This window comes from Beta vulgaris, chromosome 6 (assembly GCF_026745355.1).
Source record: "Beta vulgaris subsp. vulgaris cultivar EL10 chromosome 6, EL10.2, whole genome shotgun sequence".
NCBI classification, from domain to species: domain Eukaryota; kingdom Viridiplantae; phylum Streptophyta; class Magnoliopsida; order Caryophyllales; family Amaranthaceae; genus Beta; species Beta vulgaris.
Genome location: NC_079207.1, coordinates 4,180,110 through 4,201,732, shown reverse-complemented (window position 1 = coordinate 4,201,732; position 21,623 = coordinate 4,180,110). Strand labels below are relative to the sequence as shown.

Here is a 21,623-nt window from a genome sequence, read left to right as displayed (position 1 = left end):
ACCAACGACCAGCTCATGTTTAGATTTCTGGCTCCTGTGACATTGAACCAAAACCACAATTGTTCAAAGTACTAAGGTCATCATTCTATTTCTTACGTAACCAGCTTTGCGTTGTCGGAAAATTTAAATTAACATTACAAATTCGTTGAATGACACCTTTGTATGTCATTTCTGAACTTTCTTTCTCATGCTCTATGTTTTGAGTCTCTTAAATTACCAACTGAGCTGCTTTGTAACATGATATTTCAATTCTATTCCTGGAAAAATAGAAGAACCAGGAATTTTGCTGGATGTGCGAAATTTTCGAGCTACATGGAAGCACTACCCATCTGCATGCTGCAAAGGTCAAGCATCACAGAGGCACCTATGTTGGTCGCCAATCAGACTTGGTTGCACTGAGTATTCCTTCTTGATCTTTGGAGAAAGTCAAATGAACCTCCCAGTGCAGTGATTTAAGCAAGTTTTCAACTTCTCCAATTGTGCTGGACTCATCACGAACAATCAATTTCCCTCCAGGTCTAACTATTCTATCTATTTCTGCCATGACCGGCATAAGTTTGCACCTGCATGGACAACCAATCAGAAATTATGATCTGTTAGTAGTAATTTCAATGCTTAATGATAATTTGTTTTCTTTTGTGAGGCAATAGAATCTCACCTTTCTTTCAGTTTCGAGAATAGATGATCCGCATGCAGAAGATCATAGGTTCGAGGGTATGTACTAAAAGATTCACACCAATCATGGTAGATTCCGAAGAGGCCTCTTTCATAGATTATGGGAAGTGTGTCGGGAGAATTTACATTGACAACATTCAGGACCCAGACCTTAAGGTCTCTCAATGCTGCTGCAAATCTGAAAGGGTGGAAGTTAGCAGAAATATTTTCGTCGTATTTGCTTCAAATATATACTTTCTCTGTTTTCTTTTACTTGCAACTTTTGAGATTTTGCACTATTCACTTGATTGCATTTGACATTTTGACTACCTGTTGGTGATTTATATATAAGGAAAAATATAGTCATGTGGGATCTTGTTAGATTTGTGTCAATGTATATCTTTATCGTATCTAATTTTTATAATGTTTACATATTTATAATTAGAGATATGAAGAGTTGAAGTTATGCATTGGTAAACGTGAAAGTCAAAAAGTTGCAAGTGAAAGAACACGGAAAAATAAGATAAAAGATAAACAAAGAAAAATATATCTCTTACCCTCCATAAACAGCTCTCATGTCCATAACATTCCTCACATTTGACCAACTGATGCCAAGTCCATTAAGATATGACTTGTTCACCACATTTTGCCAGTGTTCATAATCTTTTTCAAAATCATCAGGAGCTGGTTTTCCATATATTCCCATCTGAGATTTATTCAACCAATATGGAGGTGTCTGCAACCTTTTAGCCCATCTAATTGGCCATTTGCTTCCCCTTGCTGCCTCGTCAGTTGGCACCCGATGCATGCATGCTTGCAGAGGAACATACCTGTCGAAAAACATCATTGATAATTAGGCGTCTTTTCCCCCTTTTTCAGGATTGAGAGTGGTTGAGAAAATTACCATGCAGCATCTGAGTCATCATCATTCTTACACATTGGAGGTTTATTTTCCTTTCTTTGGTCATAACATTCATTGTTTGTAGGTTTGCGAAATATGGCAGCTCCAATCTTATTTATAGAATCTTTCTGTTTCTTCTCAAGCTTCCAGCACATAGATGCAGTCAGTGCAGTCATGGCTGAGAAAAATCTGTGTTTGTCAGTTTCTTAAATATGCTGCCTTAGAGTTATTATCTCGTTGGTATTGAGTTGAAAAGGAGAAGTTTTTAGACCACAAATACCTTCCCATATCTCCACATCTTCTTGAAGCTTTTGGTACACAGGCGTAGCTGACCAAATAAAATGCCCTCCAGGTCGTAGTACTCGGTTCAGTTCAAGTAGAAGTCTACCACCTTCATGAAAATTCCAAGAACAACACGAAAACTTCTTCAAATGAATCAGTGAATTGATACCATAGGATTTTATATTGAGTGCTTGTTTGGATGACATTGAATAATTGATTACATGGGAAGTATTTCTTCGGAAGTGAAAGAATGTGAAATAATTTGGTTGACAACAATATAGGAAATCCTTCCTAGGAAGATCGACTTCTCACAACATGGAGGAAGTTGCTTACCTAGCTAGGTCCCCCTAAGTTAGTGAAACTAAACTTCTCATCGAAACAACCACACAAATTTTTGCATTTCATAGTAAGTGAAAAATACACAAGATAATTAAGCAACTATCAGTTTCTATGTTCAGCAAAGCAACCACTAAGAATCGGTCAATTACTGTAATGAAATCCCCTTGTTTGACTGAAACATACTCCAGAATTTAGTTTTAGGGGATGTCTTTCTGTTCCCTTTTTTTGTCAATATGTGGAGTGGTAGGATGACTATGTTGAGGTAATAATGAAAGGAAGCGAAGAGTAGAGTCCTTACCTTCTGCATGCCAAGGAACCCTACAACGAGCACAATGCACAGCATCAAACACTCTGCTAGGAAATGGGAGTCTCTGAGAACCCATCACAGCAGATATTGCAGGTATGCCTCTTTCAAGGGCAAACTGGACCTGAGCCTCATGTTCATCTTTGGGTGCAAATGACATTGTAAGTACATCTCTATCAAAAAGATAGCCTCCAAAGCTTGCAACACCACATCCAACATCTAGTACTACTCTCGTGTGCTTGCCCCATTTAATACCTGGAATTGTCTGTAGCCAAATAAGAGCCAGAATCAGTAATTCCGCCTCTATTTTGCAGCATTACTAGGTGTTATGTGCAATATATGTGTGTGTGTGCATGCGTGCTGTCGCGCACTTTCTTTGCTGTCGTTCTCGGGTAAGGATGGTTTTGAGTGATTTTTTTTCCTGTTTTATTTGTTTTGAAAAGTTTAAAAATTGATTATGTTGTTATTCAGGCATGGTGAGATAAAAACAGTTCATGCATATTCTATTATCGTTGGTTATTTTCTACTTTACACTGATGATCTCTCTAGCATACACCCTCTGCATTCCTCGATTGTCTTTTTGTTCAGGGTAGTGATGCAAGAACCTCTTACCTTTTCAAGGAAATCAATGTAATGGAGAGCACCATGAATAAATTGAGTTCCACCTCCTGGAAAAGTCAAGAACTCCCCTGCAACTTTCACCCAGTTCTGATGTCCTTTCACCTTTGCTAATTCTGTGTGGGGTACATTGTGAAACCAAATCTGCAAAATTCCACAAACCGGTCAAACTTTAATCACTCTCAAACTTATAATCTGACATAAAAATATATGCTTGTGATTCTTAGTAAAGATGAACGTGTATGTCATGTTAACAATGTTATTACTTCAATCAAAACAACCGTGTGTGTATCATGCCGATGTTATTAGACAGTTTAAAGTATTTGGGACTCAATCGTACCCTGTCCCTGCTTTGTGGCCACTGGACAGATTTCTTGTACCCTTCAGGAGCTGGGACAAGGCAAGTTGGGGGATCTTCTGGGCAATGCCTCTCACGGTGCTCGAAATGTTTTGTAGTGCGCAATTTTTTTAATGCTTTCTCATTATCCAAACAAGGTATATAGTCATGTCCTGCTGTCACATTACAGAGCTTCCATGTATACCCATATAGGCTCTCGCCGCTCTCCTCATCTTTGCCCTTTACATTCTCCCCCCGCCTTTGTTTCTCATCATGGGAGTGATCTAGCTGAGTCGACCAAGACTTTTTTGACTCATTGGACTCCTTTGGAATCCCCGAGTTTGGGAGTGAGTGTGGCTCTGTTGATTTCTGATCAGTTGATCCAGTGGCTTGCTGTTTGTTTGTCTGAGTGCTTCCATCATTCTCCTGCTCAGGATCCACCTGCTTGGCTGATTCATCTTCTTGCTGTTGAGCCATTGGTTTGTCTTGCTGGTTATTCTCATCCTTATCTTGTTTTGTATTTGAATCTTCGCTACTATCCTGTTTCGATGGATCTTTTTTCGTCTCATCGCTAAATGTGATTGCTTTTTCATCTTGCTGCTGCTGTTCCTGTTGTTGTTCCTCCACTGTCTGTTGTTGGTTATTATCCTTTTGTTGTTCTGGATCTTGTTGTTGTTCCTCCAATGTCTGTTGGTTATTAGCATTTGGTTGTTCTCTTTCCTGTTGTTGTTCCTCCAAAGCCTGTTGTTGGTTGTTGGCCTTTTGTTGTTCTCTGTCCTGTTGTTGTTCTTGTTCCTCCGAACCCTGTTGTTGGTTTTCATTAGTTTGACTGCTTGCATTTTGCTGACTTTGATCACTATTGTTTCTTCCTTCAACCTGATCTTGCTGTTTAGGTTTGTTGGTGTCCTGATCAAGTGAAATACTTTGTTGAATGTTCTGCTTCTCAGTGAGTGTGCTTTCTTCTGAAACTTGTATTTGGTGTTCATTTTGCTTTTCATGTTCTTCAGCTGACTCTTTGCCACCCAGACTCTGAGCATTTTCATCAACCAGAGGTTCAGTGATCTCTTTTGCCTTACTACCAGCATCATCAATTTTGTGTTCATTTTCCTGCACTGAGTCCTTCCTTTCCAGATTTTGCTGGTAGGAACCTCCCACTGCCCTTTTCTGATCTTCCTGAGATTTCTGAGACTCATCGTTTTTTAGGGCATCATCAGGGAGGTCTCCAGGATTATCTTCAAATGTCCCGGAAGTGGCTCTGTCATTAGGTTTGTTGAAGGTGACGGGATCATCGGATTTAATGACATCATGGGATTCATTAGGTGTAGTAGTGGTGGAAGTGCGGGTAGTGGCGTTGGGTGAAATGGCATTATCAGAGGTGAGCATCCATACACCCAAAACACAGAGGGCTATGAAGACTACAGTAGTGATGGTGGAGACATATGAATTTGAGGAAGATGGTCGCTTGTTATTCCTCATCCTCCCAAAAGCCATTTCTAGAAATGATTAGAGGAAGAAAATTTGATTAGTTTTGTGATTTAGAAAGATTATTATTCAGATGTGTAAAAACAAGAAAAACTGGGGACCTGGAAGAGAAATATGAGGAGTTATGTTTAGTTTGTGGAGCTTGATGCATGCACAATTGAAAGAGAGTCTCAAAGATCCAAGAGAGTAGGAAGAGGAAGTTAGTTACATAGTTTCCTTACATCAAGGAGTAGAACCCTCTCACTCTCAGCTGAATATATACTAAAAAAAATTATCAAAAAAAAAAGAGGGTAAAAAATATACTACTTATTTTATCAATTTAGATATTTGGACATTTAAAATAGCCTTGATGAAAAAAATTCTGCAAGGAACAAGATAATAGAGAAAGCGAATTAGATAACACTGAAGAAGCTGGTATGGAAGCGACACTCGGCGAATTAAGTAACACTGAATCAGCCATACGAAGCCATGTTACCTCCTAGTATACGTCTAGAGGTATACCCAGGAAAGAAATTATGCTAGTCCATTAGTTGTCTATAAAGAACAGCTGGATATTTACAAGTTCCTAGCTCTTGTGTAATCCTAAGCAATATGAAGTTCTAACTAGGACCAGCCCTTTTCCCCAGCAAAGTCAAGTGATGCTCCTATGGAAGCTGCAATTTTTAGAAAATGCAGGACTTTGTTTTGTGAAATAATGTATCTAGCAAACAACTCTCAACAATAATAGCACAATGCTCTGCAAAGTTGAGCCTATGTAGGATTCGAACCTACATCTCGTGCAACAATTAGCACAACGCTCTACCAATTTGAGCTAATAGGCTTTATATTCATTTGACCCAAAACTACAATGGCCTCGAAAGCAATAGCTTCAATTGAACAATCATTAGCTATAAGGGCTTACTTCAATGCTAATTTCACAGAAGCATCATCAATAATTCAATATCCAAAGTTGTAGCCTTGGAAGAAAAAACATTGTATGAACTACTGCATGAACTAAAACTCAAGGCTCGTTTGGTTAAAAATGGGAAGTATACCTTCCATGAATTTGAATTGTCCACGAAATTTTATTTCTTAGGAAGTTCTATTTTTCATGTTTTTGCCAACCAAACAGCAACACATACATTTACTTCCTAGAAAATTCCTAATTTCCCATAAGGTTAACCAAACAAGCTCTAAGAGTGTATCTCCGGCGAATGCGATCGACCACAAAATCTGGGGTCATCTTCGATATCAAGCACAAAAATTCAAACAAAACATAGCACAAATGAATCACTGATCCCAGAAACAAAGAATCTGGACATTACCTGCCAAAAAAAAAAAACACCCTCAAAATTAGACACTTTGTGCATATCAAAATTGGCCAAGAAACACAAGGTTTTTATTTTTCCACAAAGTGTAATCTATGCATTACAACAAAACACTGCTTTGAAACTTAAATTTAACACCAAAACATGCAAGAAAGTGAAGAAAACACATTGCATTTTATTATCCAAAAAATGAATTAATTAACTAACCAACAAAAATATATTCTGACAACTCCATTTATGCAAAGTGTGTCTAATTTCACCTCAACCAAAACAATAGATAAACTAGTTAATTAAAACTCCTAAAAATTTAAAAAAAAACCCCAAATTTGCAAAAAAAAATTAAAAAAAAAAGAGGAACCTTCAGAAAACATCATAAGGTTCAGGAGGGGGAAGCGACTTAAGGTGGTTCTCCATAGAAATAGATAGAGAGAGAGAAAGAAAGAAAGTGTATATGTTATATATATATGTATGTATGTATGATTGTATGTGTGTATGTATGTTTGGAGAATAGGAAGATGAAGAAACGAGCAACGAAGAGAGAGAATATCAAAAATCAGATTGAAAACTATATTTTTTCCATCATTGGATTATTATTATTATAATCCTCAGTAACATATGAATCTACATATGGATGTTCTCTTCTTCAAGCTTCAAGTTTCATACAATCTAGCCGTATTGCACCACCTCTGCGCTTCCAGAACCCTCCATTTTTCTCACTGTTGCGTATGCTACTGCTTTTATACTAGGGTAAAATTAGAGGATTCTGTATGAGATAAGATTGAAACGTCGTCGTTTTGTTGCTCTTTTAGATTATGGATTTCATGTGAGTTGTGACAGCTTTATTACTAAGCGTTTAAGCCCAAAATGTATCTACTCATTGGGCTTAATAATTACCTTAAATAGTCCACAACACCAGACCCAACTACTACTACTAGTAGTTGTATCTTGTATGTTCTAATCCATTCTTTGTACTCATATCAAGGAATATATTTTTTTTTGAATAGTAAAATTAATTCATTAATAAAAAGTCATACGACATCTACATAAGCAATCGAATCAAACAAATACATAAGTTAAATCAAACAAAAAATTCCTTCATAAAAACTACGATCGTCAAACAAATCTTGCAATGTGGAACATCTCCCGCTTATATCGCTGGAAAATACAGCCTTGTTGGAGAGACAATCTAACGATCCTTGTAGTCGTGAGGATGATTTTCGTCGGATTCATCTGACCGTATTCGAAAAATTGATAACCTTTGTGATCCCGCATAATTCTTCACCAACAAAATAATTTCACGGCAATCCATTAGATCTAGTATCCCGGATTGTAACCTGTAGAAATTCACCTCTAAAGAGGAGAAAAACCCTGTCTTTCGAAGGAGGTCGAAAAACCTTGTCTTTCGAAGGAGATCGAAAAACCTTTTCTTACGAAGGAGATCGAAAACCCTTTCTTTCGAGGGAGAAATCGTTATTGGAAACCTAAAAACAAATAAAAAAACAAAGGTGGGGGCTTTCCAACGGTAAAAACCGATGGAAGCCCCTTTAAAAATCAACAATGGAGGCTAGGGTTTTTGAAAGTAGAGAGGAGAGAGGGGAGAGAGAAAGGAATATATGATTGAAGTGGTGTTGCTGTGTTAACATCTACTTCCTCACTACTGTTTTGAATGAAATAGAAGTATATATTTTCGGGTTTTTCACCAAATATTCTCGAGTGTTCGCTTTATTCACGAGGTATCCTCGCACTTTTTAAAATATACGGAGTAACTTTTAGTTTCACGATAATACACCCAAACGCCTTTAATGACTAACGGCGTTAACCGTCGTTAGTTATTAATCATTAATTCAAATTTTGTGTTTTAAATCCTAATTCTAACTCTAATCCTAACCTCTACCTCTAACCTTAACTATAACCCCCTAACCCTACCTCTAACAAGACCACACATGAATATATTTTCACTTATAAAAAAAATCAAAATAATAGGTCAAAGTTAGTGATTTAAGTAATAAGTGTTATATTTATTTTAGGAGTAATTATTAGTTTTCAGTGATGACGCGTAGAGGTGGGCCCGGCCAGCACATAGGTCGAGCCGGTCTGACACGATCCCACTCAAGACCCGACCTGTTGTCCGCTACGTGAGTCTAGCACGGTCAACAAATTTTATTTCCCGCCCATCTCGGCACGAACCCGCATATATGGACCGTGGGCCGAATATCCAATTTCTTTGTTTTTTAGTCTAAAATTGCCAAAATAAAAATAACATAAAACAAGGATCAAGCCCGCAGGAAGCACGATCCCGGCCCACATGCCCGTGAGCCTGGGACGGGGCGTGGACAAAATCTGAAAATTTCAGTCCCAGCAAGGCACGTCCCGCAGCAGTCCAAAGTCCACGGGCCAAGTCCATGAACAAGCCCGACCCGGCCTATACTCAGGTCTAATGACGCATAGATTTGGTCTCATGATTGCAGATTTACGGTATTTGATTAGTATGTGTAGGTTTTTAGGGCAAAGAGTTGGGGTCAGTGAGGTTTCAACAATAATTCAAGCATATTACTACAAAAAAGAACTAATGAAGCAAAGCAAAGAAGCTCAAATATTAAAGATTCAATATTAAGTTCTAAAGGAAACTCATATTCAGATCCAACGAGAAGTTACATCCAATTCCAGAATAGAGAATAAATTATGTAGACAATTCTTTATAGGATTTCATATCCATTTCTTGTACAAAACTCATATCAAGTTCTAGAAGATGGACTATGCCTTGCTGAGTTGAAGTTTCATAAAGTCTAGAGATATGAGTTTAATTTTAAGATTTATGTAAGTGTTTTGATACATATTTGGCGTATGGAACAAGGGAACATTAAAGCAATTGTAATGGAACAAGTCTTTTTCCTAAGAAAAGTATGTTCTAATAAAAGTTGTTAAGTGCTTTTAAAAGGATTATTACCGGAAAATAAAATCTTGGATTTTTATATTACAAGTATATTCTTTTTCTCCAAGGAATTCCTTTAACAACTTCCTAAACACTCTGATTTACTTGAGAAAGATATTTGCATGGCCAGCAAGTTGCTCGAATCTCTCCCACATTTCTCTTGTGTTAGTTTCTAGTTAGTTCCTAAATTTTAAGAACCCTAGCCGTCAATGAGGAGATTGTGGAAGAAGTGGGTATATATAGGCTTCTATAAAAGGAAGACTTTATTTCAATTTTTAGTTATTCTGACTATTGTGCAAATATCCCAAGTAGTATTAAAAAGTCGGTGGAAAGGCAAGAAGAAGTTCCCAAGTTCCCATTTTTATGCTTTCTCCGTTTCAATTTAATTATGACACTTTTTATTTTAGAAAGTTTCGATTTGGTTGTGACACATTTATTTTGAGTAATAACTTATCTTTATCTCTCTCCTATCACATAGAATTCTTTTAGGGCCTGTTTGGTTCATAAAACTGAAATGGAATGGTATGGAGATACATACCAGGGTGGTATGGATTCATATACACATACCCATTCTAAATTGTTTGGTTCAATCTTGTAATTGATCATATGTCCATTCAAAGTGTTTGGTTTAATCTTGGAATGGTTTCTAAGTCTAGTTTAAATTTTTATTTTTTTATTTTTAACTCTAAGAAAAATACCCAGGAAAAAAAAGACCCAGAAGAAAAGAAAATGAAAAAAATACCCAGAAGAAAAGAAAAAGAAAAAAATACCCAGAAAAAAAGGAAAAGAAAGTAGAAGACAAAGCAGTATCATATTAAAGCAATAAACAAAGAAGAGGTTTGACAATGCTAGAGTAGAAGAAATAGGTAGTTGAAATTTCTCTTTCTCTACTTTAGGGTTTGATACTTGTAGGAATGGAGTTAGAAACTTTGGGGGGTTGGTGGGTATGAGATTCAGGGGGTTTGGGGTGGAATTAGAATCCAAGGAGTATGAGGTTCCATACCAAATTACCTCAACCAAACACTTGTATGATTTTTAATAGTATGACATCCATTCCAATCCATCCAAATAAGTTCAAGCAAACACCCCCTTATTTTGTTTCTCTATATCCTTCCTCTTCAAAAATTGCCTAAGAATATGTGATTTTAAAAATGTCACAATTAATTGAAATGGAGGAAGTAGAACTTTCTAAACACATAAATCAGAGTTTATAAAATACTGAATTGTAAGTAGGGTAGAGGGTTTAATTTGAGCAAACCTTTGTAAGAGTTGAGAATAAAGTAAGGCTTCAAAGTAGTAGCTGGAGAGTTAGCCGTGCGATTAGAGAGAATCAGAGTGAGTACTTAAGTTTACGAGTGAACTTAAGTTTGGTAGAGTTCCAAACTTCAAATATATTGTAATTGAGGATTGAGGTGTTCATGTCCTATTTAGTATAGAGGTTGTGTTGTGCATGTACATGTTATGTTTTATGCACATGTTATGTTTTGATGATGAAAATTAATATAATATGTTGTAGCATGAAAGTATGTAACAGTTGCAACAGATGCATGAAGAAAGAAATTGATAAACGAAGACTTTGAAGAAAAGAAGAATCAAGAATGAAGTTCGAGTTTATAATTTCTTAGAATAGTAACTTTAGATTCAAATATAATATGCTTAGTAATATGCAATGTGCTCAATATAGAAATATAAAGTTAATATAATTATTACTTCTTTGAGTTAAGAAAGTAAATAATTATATTAAAATTATATTTCTATATAAAAAGGAAATAAGTTTTCAAAATCAGAAATCAAAAGGGATTAGGAAAACGAGTTTTTAAAGAAAAAGATTTTCTTAAAATTGCGTGTAAAAAGGTTTTAATAAAAACAAAAGATTTTGATAAAAATGTATTGAAAAGATTTTGATAAAAACAAGTTTTGATAAAAGATTTTATAAAACGTGTTTTATAAAACGATTTTTGAAAAAGATTTTATAAAAAATCGTTTTGAATAAAACGTGTTTTAAAAAAAGATTTTTATAAAACGATTTTATTAAAACATGTTTCTGATTTTCTAAAAAGGATTTGGAAAAATACTTTTTAGATATAAACAGACTTTGAGTTGAAAAAGAAAATCTAGATGGAAAACTTATCTTTGTTTGTTTAAAAGATAAAGATAGAAAAAGATAAAGTTTTATCCCTTAAATCAAGGATTAAAAGATAAAGATATTTTTAAGTGATTTTCGTCCTAACCAAGCTATAAAAGGGAATCAGAATTCACTTTTAAATCTCACGTTTTCAGAGAGATAAATCGAGTCTAATTAAAAAGCTGAAAACTATTTCCTTGGCACTGAGCATAGCACTGAGCGTTAGGTTTAAGTTACTATTTCATAATTGTAATTGTCCTCTATTTGCTTGACTAAGAAGCACATCTTTGAGGATCGTTCTTTCTTGTAACTTTTACATTATAGAGAGTGTCAACACTTAGAGTTAAGTGTTGGGAGTCATTACTAGGGTTAGTAGTGAGGGGAATCGTATTGTATCAAGAGTTTGATATTATAGGATTCAAAGAAATAAAAGAGTTTTTGTTTCTTGTGGACGTAGATCTCAGAGGTGAGATTGAACCACGTTATATTTGTGTCAAATCTAATATCTTTTAAGTTTATTATTCGCAAAAACAAATTAGCAATTTTCGAGTGTTCAGCTCAGAGCCTGGCACTGAGCTGTGAAAGGATTTTTGCGAAAATCGATTAGATTTCACCACTCAATTCAACCCCCCCTTCTTGAGTGTTCCCTTGGGTTCCAACAAGTGGTATCAGAGCAGGCTATTCTCGTAAGACTCACATCTAGAGAATAGAAACCATGAACACACAAGATGACTTTCGTGACAAGTATTCCAAGTGTCCAATTTTCAACGGGAAAGATATGGATGGTGGAAGACTAGGATGAGGATTACATTCAAGGTTCTGATTTAATGCTGGAGAATCATAAAGACTGGCCTCTCCTATTCAAACAAAGATGCTGAAGGAAACCTGATCGACAAGGAGGAAGATATACAATTCTGTTGACTATGGAAAGGCCGAAAAGAATTTCAAAGCTATGAGTATTCTCCAATCTGGAATTGGACCTGATGAATATTCAAGAATCTCGGCATGTACTACAGCTAAGGAAATTGGGACACACTGGAATTGGCACATGAAGGTACAAACGAGGTAAAACAGTCTAGGATAGATTTACTAGTCCATGAATATGAATTGTTCACAATGAATAAGGACGAATCTATTAAAGATATGTTTACCAGATTCATCAATAACTAATGAACTAAGATCCTTAGGAAAAATATATTCTTTTGAAGATTTAGTTAGAAAAGTGTTAAGAAGTTTGACTAATAAATGGCTTCCCAAAATCACTGCTATTCAAGAGGCTAAAGATCTAACAAAACTCTCACTAGAACAACTAATTGGTTCTTTAATGACCCATGAACTTGTTTTAGATCCTAAATCAAATGAACCAAAGAATAAAGGGTTGGCCTTAAAAACTGAAGTAGAAACGGATGATAGTGAAAGTGATGAAGAAGTAGCGTCTCTAACTAGAAAGTTTCAAAATTTCTTAAAAGAGAACAGGAGCAACAACTTCAGGAGAAGTGGAAACTTCAAAGGTAAAGGCACTACTTCTAACCCTAAGAAAAGTGCTACTAACTCTGGTTGTTTCAAGTGTGGTGAGTATGATCACAGGATTAAAGAATGCCCTCTGTGGATGAAGAAAAGCCTAAGAAAAACGAGAGCAGTCTAAGAAGGAGTACAAGAAAGCCATGATCGCAGCAGTCTGGGGAGACTCGGATTCTGACGAGGATCAGTGCCAGGCTCAGAGCCACGAAGCAAAATTATGTCTGAATGCTGTACAGACAACTCTGAAGACGGCACTGAGCCATGACGACTCACATCTATGCTTGATGGCTAAAAGTTCGAACCCTCTTGAAGAGGAAGAAGACAGTGAGGTAAGTCTAACTTCTTTAAAACCTTCAATTCATCTTCTTTCCAAAAGTAAGCTTGTCATATTGCTTGAAAACGTAATTGATGATTGTCAAACATGAATGATAATTTTGATAACATGAAAAGGAAATAAAAAATTTGACTAGGCTAAAAATTGGATTAGAAACAGAATATAAGGAATTACTTAAGAAAATAAAACTCTGATGAAAAGGATTGACGAGAAAGACATAGAGATAAACACACTAAAACAAGAAAAGACTCTAGTTGATAATCTCGTAAATAGCTCAGTGCCAGTCACTGAGTTCGAAGCTGAAAAATCTAGTCTTGAGGAACAAATTGAAAAATTAAATCACGAGTTGAATGATCTTAAGAACTCAAGACAACAATCTAGAATTGTTCCACTAATGCTGCCTAGTGATGCAAAGATAAGAGAAGAGTTGGATAAAGTTAAAAGAGACTTAGAGACTTCCCGAAAAAGAAGTAGTGATTTAAATACCTCAGTTGAATTTTTGGAATCACAACTTTCTATTGCTCGAAGATGCACGAAAAATGGACTAATGGGATGAATGCTCTAAATTACTTAACTTGCACCACAAACAACATGAACAAACTGGATTAGGATATACTGACCAGCAACCCAGTGCCAGGCTCAGTGCCAGAACCTTCGAAAGAGACTTTCGAAAGAGAAAATACGTGGGCCTTCCTGAATATCTAATTTGCAATTTTTGTGGTAATAATGGTCATCTAATTGACGACTGCAACAAAAAGAAAAATCGAATTGCAAAGAATGTCAAACATGTTACTCAAATCTGGGTTAGGAAAGACATACTAGATGCTCAACGTAAGAAAAAGGGACCCAAGCAAATATGGGTTCCTAAACAAACAAGTAATCATGTAGAAAAAGGAAGCCCTTGAATTTATTTGTACTGAAGACCAAATAGCTGATATTTTCACTAAACCACTTGCTCGTGAAAGATTTGAAAAACTTAGATTAGCTTTGGATTGATTTCTGGTACTTAGTTGATTTATGTGCTTATTTGACCCCTTTACATGCTTAAGAGTTCGAAAGATTCTATCTACACTAAGTCAGATTTTTGATTTAATCCAAGACTCCTGAAAAGGCTATTGATGCTGTCCTGATAACTGACACTTAAGTTGCTCTAGAAAAATTCTATGAAAAACTCCAAAATATCATGTTTTCTAAAATATTCATTGATGTTGCTTTGATAAAACTAAAATATTTTCAAAATTTGTTTTTCAAAATTTTTTTTCGAAAATTATGCAAGGCATTAGAACTAGAAGGGCTTAGTGGACTCCAACCTAAAAACACCTTCCCCATCATTTCAAAATAACTGGTCCCCCTCCCTCTCATCAAACCCTAAAAAATCTCCACATTCTCTCTCCTTCCTCACCTCCAAACCCTAACCATGGGAAGGAAGACCACCAGGCGGTTCCCCAAGAAACCCACCGCCGCTGCCACTTCTTCTCCAGATCCACCGTTATCACCGCACCGCCTCTCCCAAAATCACCGACCAAAACCCCACCTCTAAAAAAAAAAAATATGCCTCCGGCTCAGAAAACTATCAAACCACAAAAACCTCCGGTCAAGAAAAATCCGGCCCAGAAAAAACCGAGAAAACTCCACCTGAAAAGAATCCGACCCCGAAATTAAAAAAAAAAAAAAAAAAAAACCCGTTCCAAAACCCGCCACAAGATCGGCTCAAGAAAAACCGTCCGCGACTTCTCCTTGCCGACCTACGCGATCTCCGACCACTTCCGCTGCTACACCTCCTGACGCCTCTCACTCTCGCAAACGGAAAGGGGTGAGTTCCGGTCAGCTTATCTCCTCTAAACAACCAGGAGTTTCGGAATATGAAAGTTCTCCAAGGGTTCTATATGGTCGGATCTTTCCCACACAGTGGTTAGGTAATTCTGTCGTTAAGTTTCTTTTAGAATCTCAGCCAAACACAAAATCCTTCGAAACTTGATTACTAAATCTATTCTTCCCAGGATTGAAAATAGAGGAGAGTGCCTAATAATGGATCAGGTACTTATATGGTTGTTAACTAACGAGATACCGATTAGCCTTCCACATCTTATATTTCACCATATGAAAAACTTGTCCATCACCCCTCTTTATTATCTGTATGGACTGTGGCTCACCAAGATATTTCATGTTGTTGATGATTATGTAATGAGTGATAATATACTGAGTCGTATGGATTTATGTGTTATGGGTGATGAGTTACTAAAAAAAGGACTGTTAGGGGTTCACGCCAAGGGAGGTGTGTGGGATGCTTAAAGATGGTGGAAGAAGTGTGTGACATGAAGAAACAGATGCACAACGACATCGCCAACCTATGTCTAAACCATAAACACTTTTCCTTTTATCCTAGTCCTACTATGTACTTTTGTCTATGCCTTGTAGTTTTTGGAAAAACATGTCGCTTTTGTTAAACTGTTTTGATGCTTTTTGGATGATTTTTTTTGGATTATTTTGGAGATTGTGAATTGGTGTTGGTTGTAGCACCAGCATCACTAGCTTAATTAGTTGAGCTATTGGATTATTTTAAACTCTTCTGATTGTGTGAATGATTTTTTTGTCTTTATGTACTTTTTGAAGAATGACAAAAGGGGGAAAAGAAGATATAATATTGACTTTGTGTCTTGATGATATCCTAGGTTGAGCTAATGTGAATTGAATATAAATGAGCATGTAGGGACAAGTGAATAATTGAAAGCTATTAATCTGATGTACGGATATTCTAAAAGGGTAAATATAATCCATGCATTGTTTGAGGGGGAACAAAATCAATATGCATACTTTAAGGGGGAACAAATGTTTATTTAACAATATTATATTCATGGTTTGTCATCATCAAAAAGGGGGAATTTGTTGTGCATGTACATGTTATGTTTTATGCACATGTTATGTTTTGATGATGAAAATTAATATAATATGTTATAGCATGAAAGTATGTAACAGTTGCAACAGATGCATGAAGAAAGAAATTGATAAACGAAGACTTTGAAGAAAAGAAGAATCAAGAATGAAGTTCGAGTTTATAATTTCTTAGAATAGTAACTTTAGATTCAAATGTAATATGCTTAGTAATATGCAATGTGCTCAATATAGAAATATAAAGTTAATATAATTATTATCTTCTTTGAGTTAAGAAAGTAAATAATTATATTAAAATTATATTTCTATATAAAAAGGAAATAAGTTTTCAAAATCAGAAATCAAAAGGGATTAGGAAAACGAGTTTTTAAAGAAAAAGATTTTCTTAAAATTGCGTGTAAAAAGGTTTTAATAAAAACAAAAGATTTTGATAAAAACATGTATTGAAAAGATTTTGATAAAAACAAGTTTTGATAAAAGATTTTATAAACCGTGTTTTTATAAAAGATTTTTTGAAAAAGATTTTGATAAAAATCGTTTTGAATAAAAACGTGTTTTTAAAAAAAGATTTTTATAAAACGAGTTTTATTAAAACATGTTTTCTGATTTTCTAAAAAGGATTTGGAAAAATAATTTTTAGATATAACAGACTTTGAGTTGAAAAAGAAAATCTAGATGGAAAACTTATCTTTGTTTGTTTAAAAGATAAAGATAGAAAAAGATAAAGTTTTATCCCTTAAATCAAGGATTAAAAGATAAAGATATTTTTAAGTGATTTTCGTCCTAACCAAGCCTATAAAAGGGAATCAGAATTCACTTTTAAATCTCACGTTTTCAGAGAGAAAAATCGAGTCTAATTAAAAAGCTGAAAACTATTTCCTTGGCACTGAGCATAGCACTGAGCGGTCAGGTTTAAGTTACTATTTCATAATTGTAATTGTCCTCTATTTGCTTGACTAAGAAGCACATCTTTGAGGATCGTTCTTTCTTGTAACTTTTACATTATAGAGAGTGTCAACACTTAGAGTTAAGTGTTGGAGTCATTACTAGGGTTAGTAGTGAGGGGAATCGTATTGTATCAAGAGTTTGATATTATAGGATTCAAAGAAATAAAAGAGTTTTTGTTTCTTGTGGACGTAGATCTCAGAGGTGAGATTGAACCACGTTATATTTGTGTCAAATCTAATATCTTTTAAGTTTTTTATTCGCAAAAACACAAATTAGAATTTTCGAGTGTTCAGCTCAGAGCCTGGCACTGAGCATGAAAGGATTTTTGCGAAAATCGATTAGATTTCACCACTCAATTCAACCCCCCCCCCCCTTCTTGAGTGTTCCCTTGGGTTCCAACAGGTTGAATCTTGAGTAGGTCGTAATTTTTTTCCTTGTTGGAACTAAGAAGTCTTCAACACGATAATTTTCTTTTACAATTTTACAAGTTTCATTGCGCTTATATTTATTCCAACAAAAACTTAGAACACAAGTTCCTATTAATATGATATTTAATCCCCTCTTGTAAGTGTTCAATCAAACTAATAAGTGGGACTTTCAGAATTTCTTTATACTTCCTCCGTTTCAAAATAGATGACACATTGTTATTAAAATGGACTTCTAGGCAAAATTTTCTAAGCATGTTTAAGTAGTATAAAGTGAGGTAGATTAATTGTAGTGGTCCCATGTGAAAGGAGGGGAAATAAAAAAACTGTTGGGGACCACATATAAAGTGAAGTAGATTAGTGTACTTAAAACAAGTTAGTAAGGGTAAAATGTTAAAAGTATAAGGCAAAAGTTACTAAATAAGGAAAAAAAACATTGTTGCATCTATTTTGAAACACCCAAAAGTAGACAATGTGGCATCTATTTTAAAACAGAGGAAGTAATTATTTTTTGTGTTGGAGTTTTCTTTTCAAATGATATAGTAGTAATAGTAGAGGTGGATAGTTAGCCAATATAGTGTAGGTTAAAGCGAGGCTAGCATAGTTAAGTGTGTGTTATGATGAATTTATACTAATGGCTTTCTAAGTCAGGTCTATATGAATTAATTTGGTCAATGATGGACCTAGATGAGCACAATCAATACCACTCATCGTCCAACTTGATTAATTAAGTTTCTTTGTCCATTATTTATTACAAATAGGTGACAAAATAATTAACTTACACAAATTGATATGGTTAAAATTGAAATGACAACTCTTAAAACTTCCAATCTAATTCTAAATTAACCCATGTTTGAGTGGACCAAGTCACTGATAACCACCTCTAATACTAATACAAACTTCTGGAATAGTAGTATTCAAATTTTGGATTTATACCAAGTAAGTGTTGGCCCAGTGGTGATGGGGACTGCTTTTGGTAGGACGGACCCGTGTTCGAATCCCCGCAACATCCTTGAGAGAAGAACAGAACCTAACCACCCCAAACTTGACCTCGATCCTGCTGTAGCTCGAAAGGTGAACCGGATGCAAACAACAACCAAAAAAAATTGGATTTATCTAACCGTAGAGTGGAGACTTATTATGAATTTGTGCAACTTTTTAGAAACAAGTAAAATGCCGGGGTAAAAACAACAATGATTATCCTTATGGGTTATCCATTCAAAACACAATCAGCAAAGGATTGGACAAACCCATTGACCCAAAAGGCAAAAGGTGTGGTGACAATTACATAATACATAGTACTGATAGTAGTATATTATATGTTAGAGGCCAAGTCATAATCAGTAGCCAATGGGTGGAATTTGCACAGGACATAAAAAAAAAAAGGTAGTGAGGACGAAGTATACAAAAAAGAATGTTGATTTTTTTTAGGTACTCGGTACTCTTCTTGTAATCTTGTAGTGGGGATAATATCAGTGATGGTGCCATAGTATGATAGTAGTGTAGTGCATTTCCCTTTCATTTTGATGTTCATATTTGACTAGACTACTAGAGCACAACTTATACTACTCGATTTACTGACAATGTGACATTCTCTTCCTGTTACTCCGACTTGTCACTTGAAAATCCGTATTTTCCTTTCCAGATTTATGGACGATGTTGAAAGTAAGCCATTTTAGTGCATGCACTCCACATGGTATACTACTTGTTTGAACGAGTCAAACTCATCTTTTCCCATTTGGTCCAATTCAATTGAATTATTTGAAAATTTAAGAAGAATGATCTGGGCCATAATACAAAATCAAACCAGGTTGTGAAGTTGTCCTTGCCCATGTCGTTCGATAGTAGGAAATAAAAAAAAGTTAGTTGATTAATCATGAGAGATTGTTGGCATAAAACTCTACTCAATTACCTAGAGACTAGAGACTTTAACCCTAATTAGGAGATTTTAACTCTAATTAATCACTAATTCTAACTCCAACCCTAACCCTAACCCTAACAATAACCAAAAACCCTAACCCTAACCACCCACCCCCACCCTCTCACCACCCATGCAGCCCTTCTCCCCCACCTTCCGCAGCCCCCCTCCCCCACCCTGGCGACTCCCCCCTCCCTACCCCCGCGCCGCCCAGCAGGCCCCTAACCCTCCCCCACCCATTCGATTTTAGAGGAAAATGCATAGCAGGAAAGGGGGAGAACAGAGCTCCAACAGCGGCGACGGAGCACTGACAAGTTTGGACAGCAGGCTCGGCTACCGCAGTAACGAAGCAGAGCATGAAACAGGAGAGGGGAATCGAGCCGAGAGGAGAGCGAAGGAAAGAGGAGTGATTGGCTCTGTGGTGGAGTTGTTGGTGTGGGTTCTTGGTGTTCAAAGGGCGGAAGTGCATCGAAGTTGGTGCGCACAATGGTGGTGTGGGGGAGCGGGGGTGGGGGGAGAAATCAAATTGGTGGGGGAGGGGGCTGGCGAGGCTGTAGGGGTGGGGGTTTGGGCTGCAGGGGGTAAGGTAGGGTGGGTGAAGAGGAAAAGTGGTGGTTGGGTGGTAGTGGGGTTATGGTTAGGGTTTGAAATTAGGGGTTAAGATTACGGTAGGATTAGAAGTTAGATGTTAGGATTTAGTTAGGTTAATTAGGACTAATTAAATTTAATGAGATTTAAGACTAACAAAGTTAACTGTCGTTAGTCATTAAGGGCATTTGAGTGTATTATTATTAAACTTAGGAGTACCTGGTGAATTTTGAAAACATAGAGGGTAACATGTGAATTTTTTGAAAACTCGGGAGTACTTGGTGAAAAAAACGTTTGTTTTAAGGCCAAGCTTGAGATTTTATTTTTTGGGTCAATTTTTCCTTTTATAATTGATGACCCTTTATTCCCCACTAGATTGCCTATGCAGAGTCATTAAGTACAAATCAATACATTTTTAAATAATAGAGTACGTGTCTTGATAAAAGTCGTAGGCCTTTGATATATATTAGTGAGATACTATTTAAGCATAATCTTATGTGTATACTCCAAAAAGAGTTGCACTGTAATATGTATTATCTCCGTTATCCAATAGTTGCACATACTTCCTCCATTTTTTATGAGGTGAGTCATGGATGATTTTTTAAGAAGGTATGAGCTACGAGCTTTTTTCATAATGCTATGGTCTATTTGGAAAGAGTGAAATGCTCGAATCTTCCAAATACCTCATCATCTTTGTCTCATCTACAAGATATGGTATGGTTCGCCGCCCCCTGGAATTATCAAAATCAATGCGGATGCATCACTTGAGGTTGATGGCTGGGTGGGGATTGGTGTTATTGCACGTAACTCTGATGGTGGGGTTTTATTTTCGGCATCACGACGCATTAAGGCCTACTGGCCTCCTGAAGTAGCCGAAGCAAAAGCTATTGGCGTGGCTGTGAGATTGGGGAAGAGGTTTGGTTGTAAAGACGTCATAATTGAGTCGGATTGTCAAGTCGTTATCAACCGTCTTTCGAAGAGGGCCATCTTCTTATCGGACCTAGATTCTGTTCTCCATGAGATCTTATCTTCTAGCATTTGTTTCTCTTATGTTACTTGGTCTCATGTTAAACGGGACGGTAATTTTGTTGCCCATCATTTAGCTAAGCTAGTTCCCTTTGGTGTTGAACAAATTTGGGAGAACCACGCTCCTATGGAAGTGGCGCCCTATGTACTTATGGACTCTTTGTCCCGAAATTAATACTAGCTTGGTTTTTTTCCCCTCAAAAAAAAAAAAATCTACAAGATATGGTGCTTTATAAGCTGGTGGATCAAGGAATATGGTGAACATTTCCCCTACAACTCAGACTATATTATTTGTAACCCTCTTGTCTCTCTTGGCATAGACATTCCCTAACAATAACTTGTTCCAAGAATTCACTGTCTTTGCCACTTGGTTGTCCTCCTTCCAAGTCTTAGCTAAAATGGAAGGTAGATGCAGCTTATAACCTCCTCTGTTATCGCTCATCCATTGGAGGTGCTCTACGTGATCATCAGGAAAATTTTCATACGCCTTTTCTTCTCTCCTATACCGCTTATGGAAATCAATTCGGCTGAGACTTTTGCCACTCATAGAACCATTGAAATGTCCATGAGTAGTGCTCAAATAAACCAGCATGATGCAACTAAAAAGCCGGAGGTCCTTGAAATCTTAATTTTATTCTGAATTTCATTCTGAACTCTCACTGTCATCTTAATCTAGTAATTACTACTCAC

General features: G+C 36.3%; 1 protein-coding gene across 1 annotated transcript; it reads right to left on the bottom strand.

Moving 5' to 3' along the window:
• Positions 1–240: 240 nt before the first annotated feature.
• Positions 241–5,275, bottom strand: LOC104895105 (probable methyltransferase PMT27). The gene is made up of 8 exons (XM_010681524.4): positions 3,439–5,275; positions 3,093–3,242; positions 2,475–2,745; positions 1,836–1,946; positions 1,559–1,733; positions 1,212–1,484; positions 659–853; positions 241–563 (listed from the first exon to the last, which is right to left on the bottom strand). The coding sequence occupies exons 1-8, from the start codon at positions 4,924–4,926 to the stop codon at positions 365–367; spliced, it is 2,862 nt and encodes a 953-aa protein (XP_010679826.1). The 5' UTR covers positions 4,927–5,275; the 3' UTR covers positions 241–364.
• Between the last annotated feature and the right edge of the window lie 16,348 nt (positions 5,276–21,623).

What these genes read in the sequence shown, in the direction of transcription:
- LOC104895105 (XM_010681524.4), bottom strand. Translation starts at nt 4,926, where the DNA reads ATGGCTTTTGGGAGGATGAGGAATAACAAGCGACCATCTTCCTCAAAT. An exon ending in ACATTGATTTCCTTGAAAAG is followed by an intron (nt 2,746 to 3,092) that starts GTAAGAGGTTCT and finishes ATTTGGCTACAG; the next exon opens with ACAATTCCAGGTATTAAATG. An exon ending in GATGACTCAGATGCTGCATG is followed by an intron (nt 1,485 to 1,558) that starts GTAATTTTCTCA and finishes GTTTTTCGACAG; the next exon opens with GTATGTTCCTCTGCAAGCAT.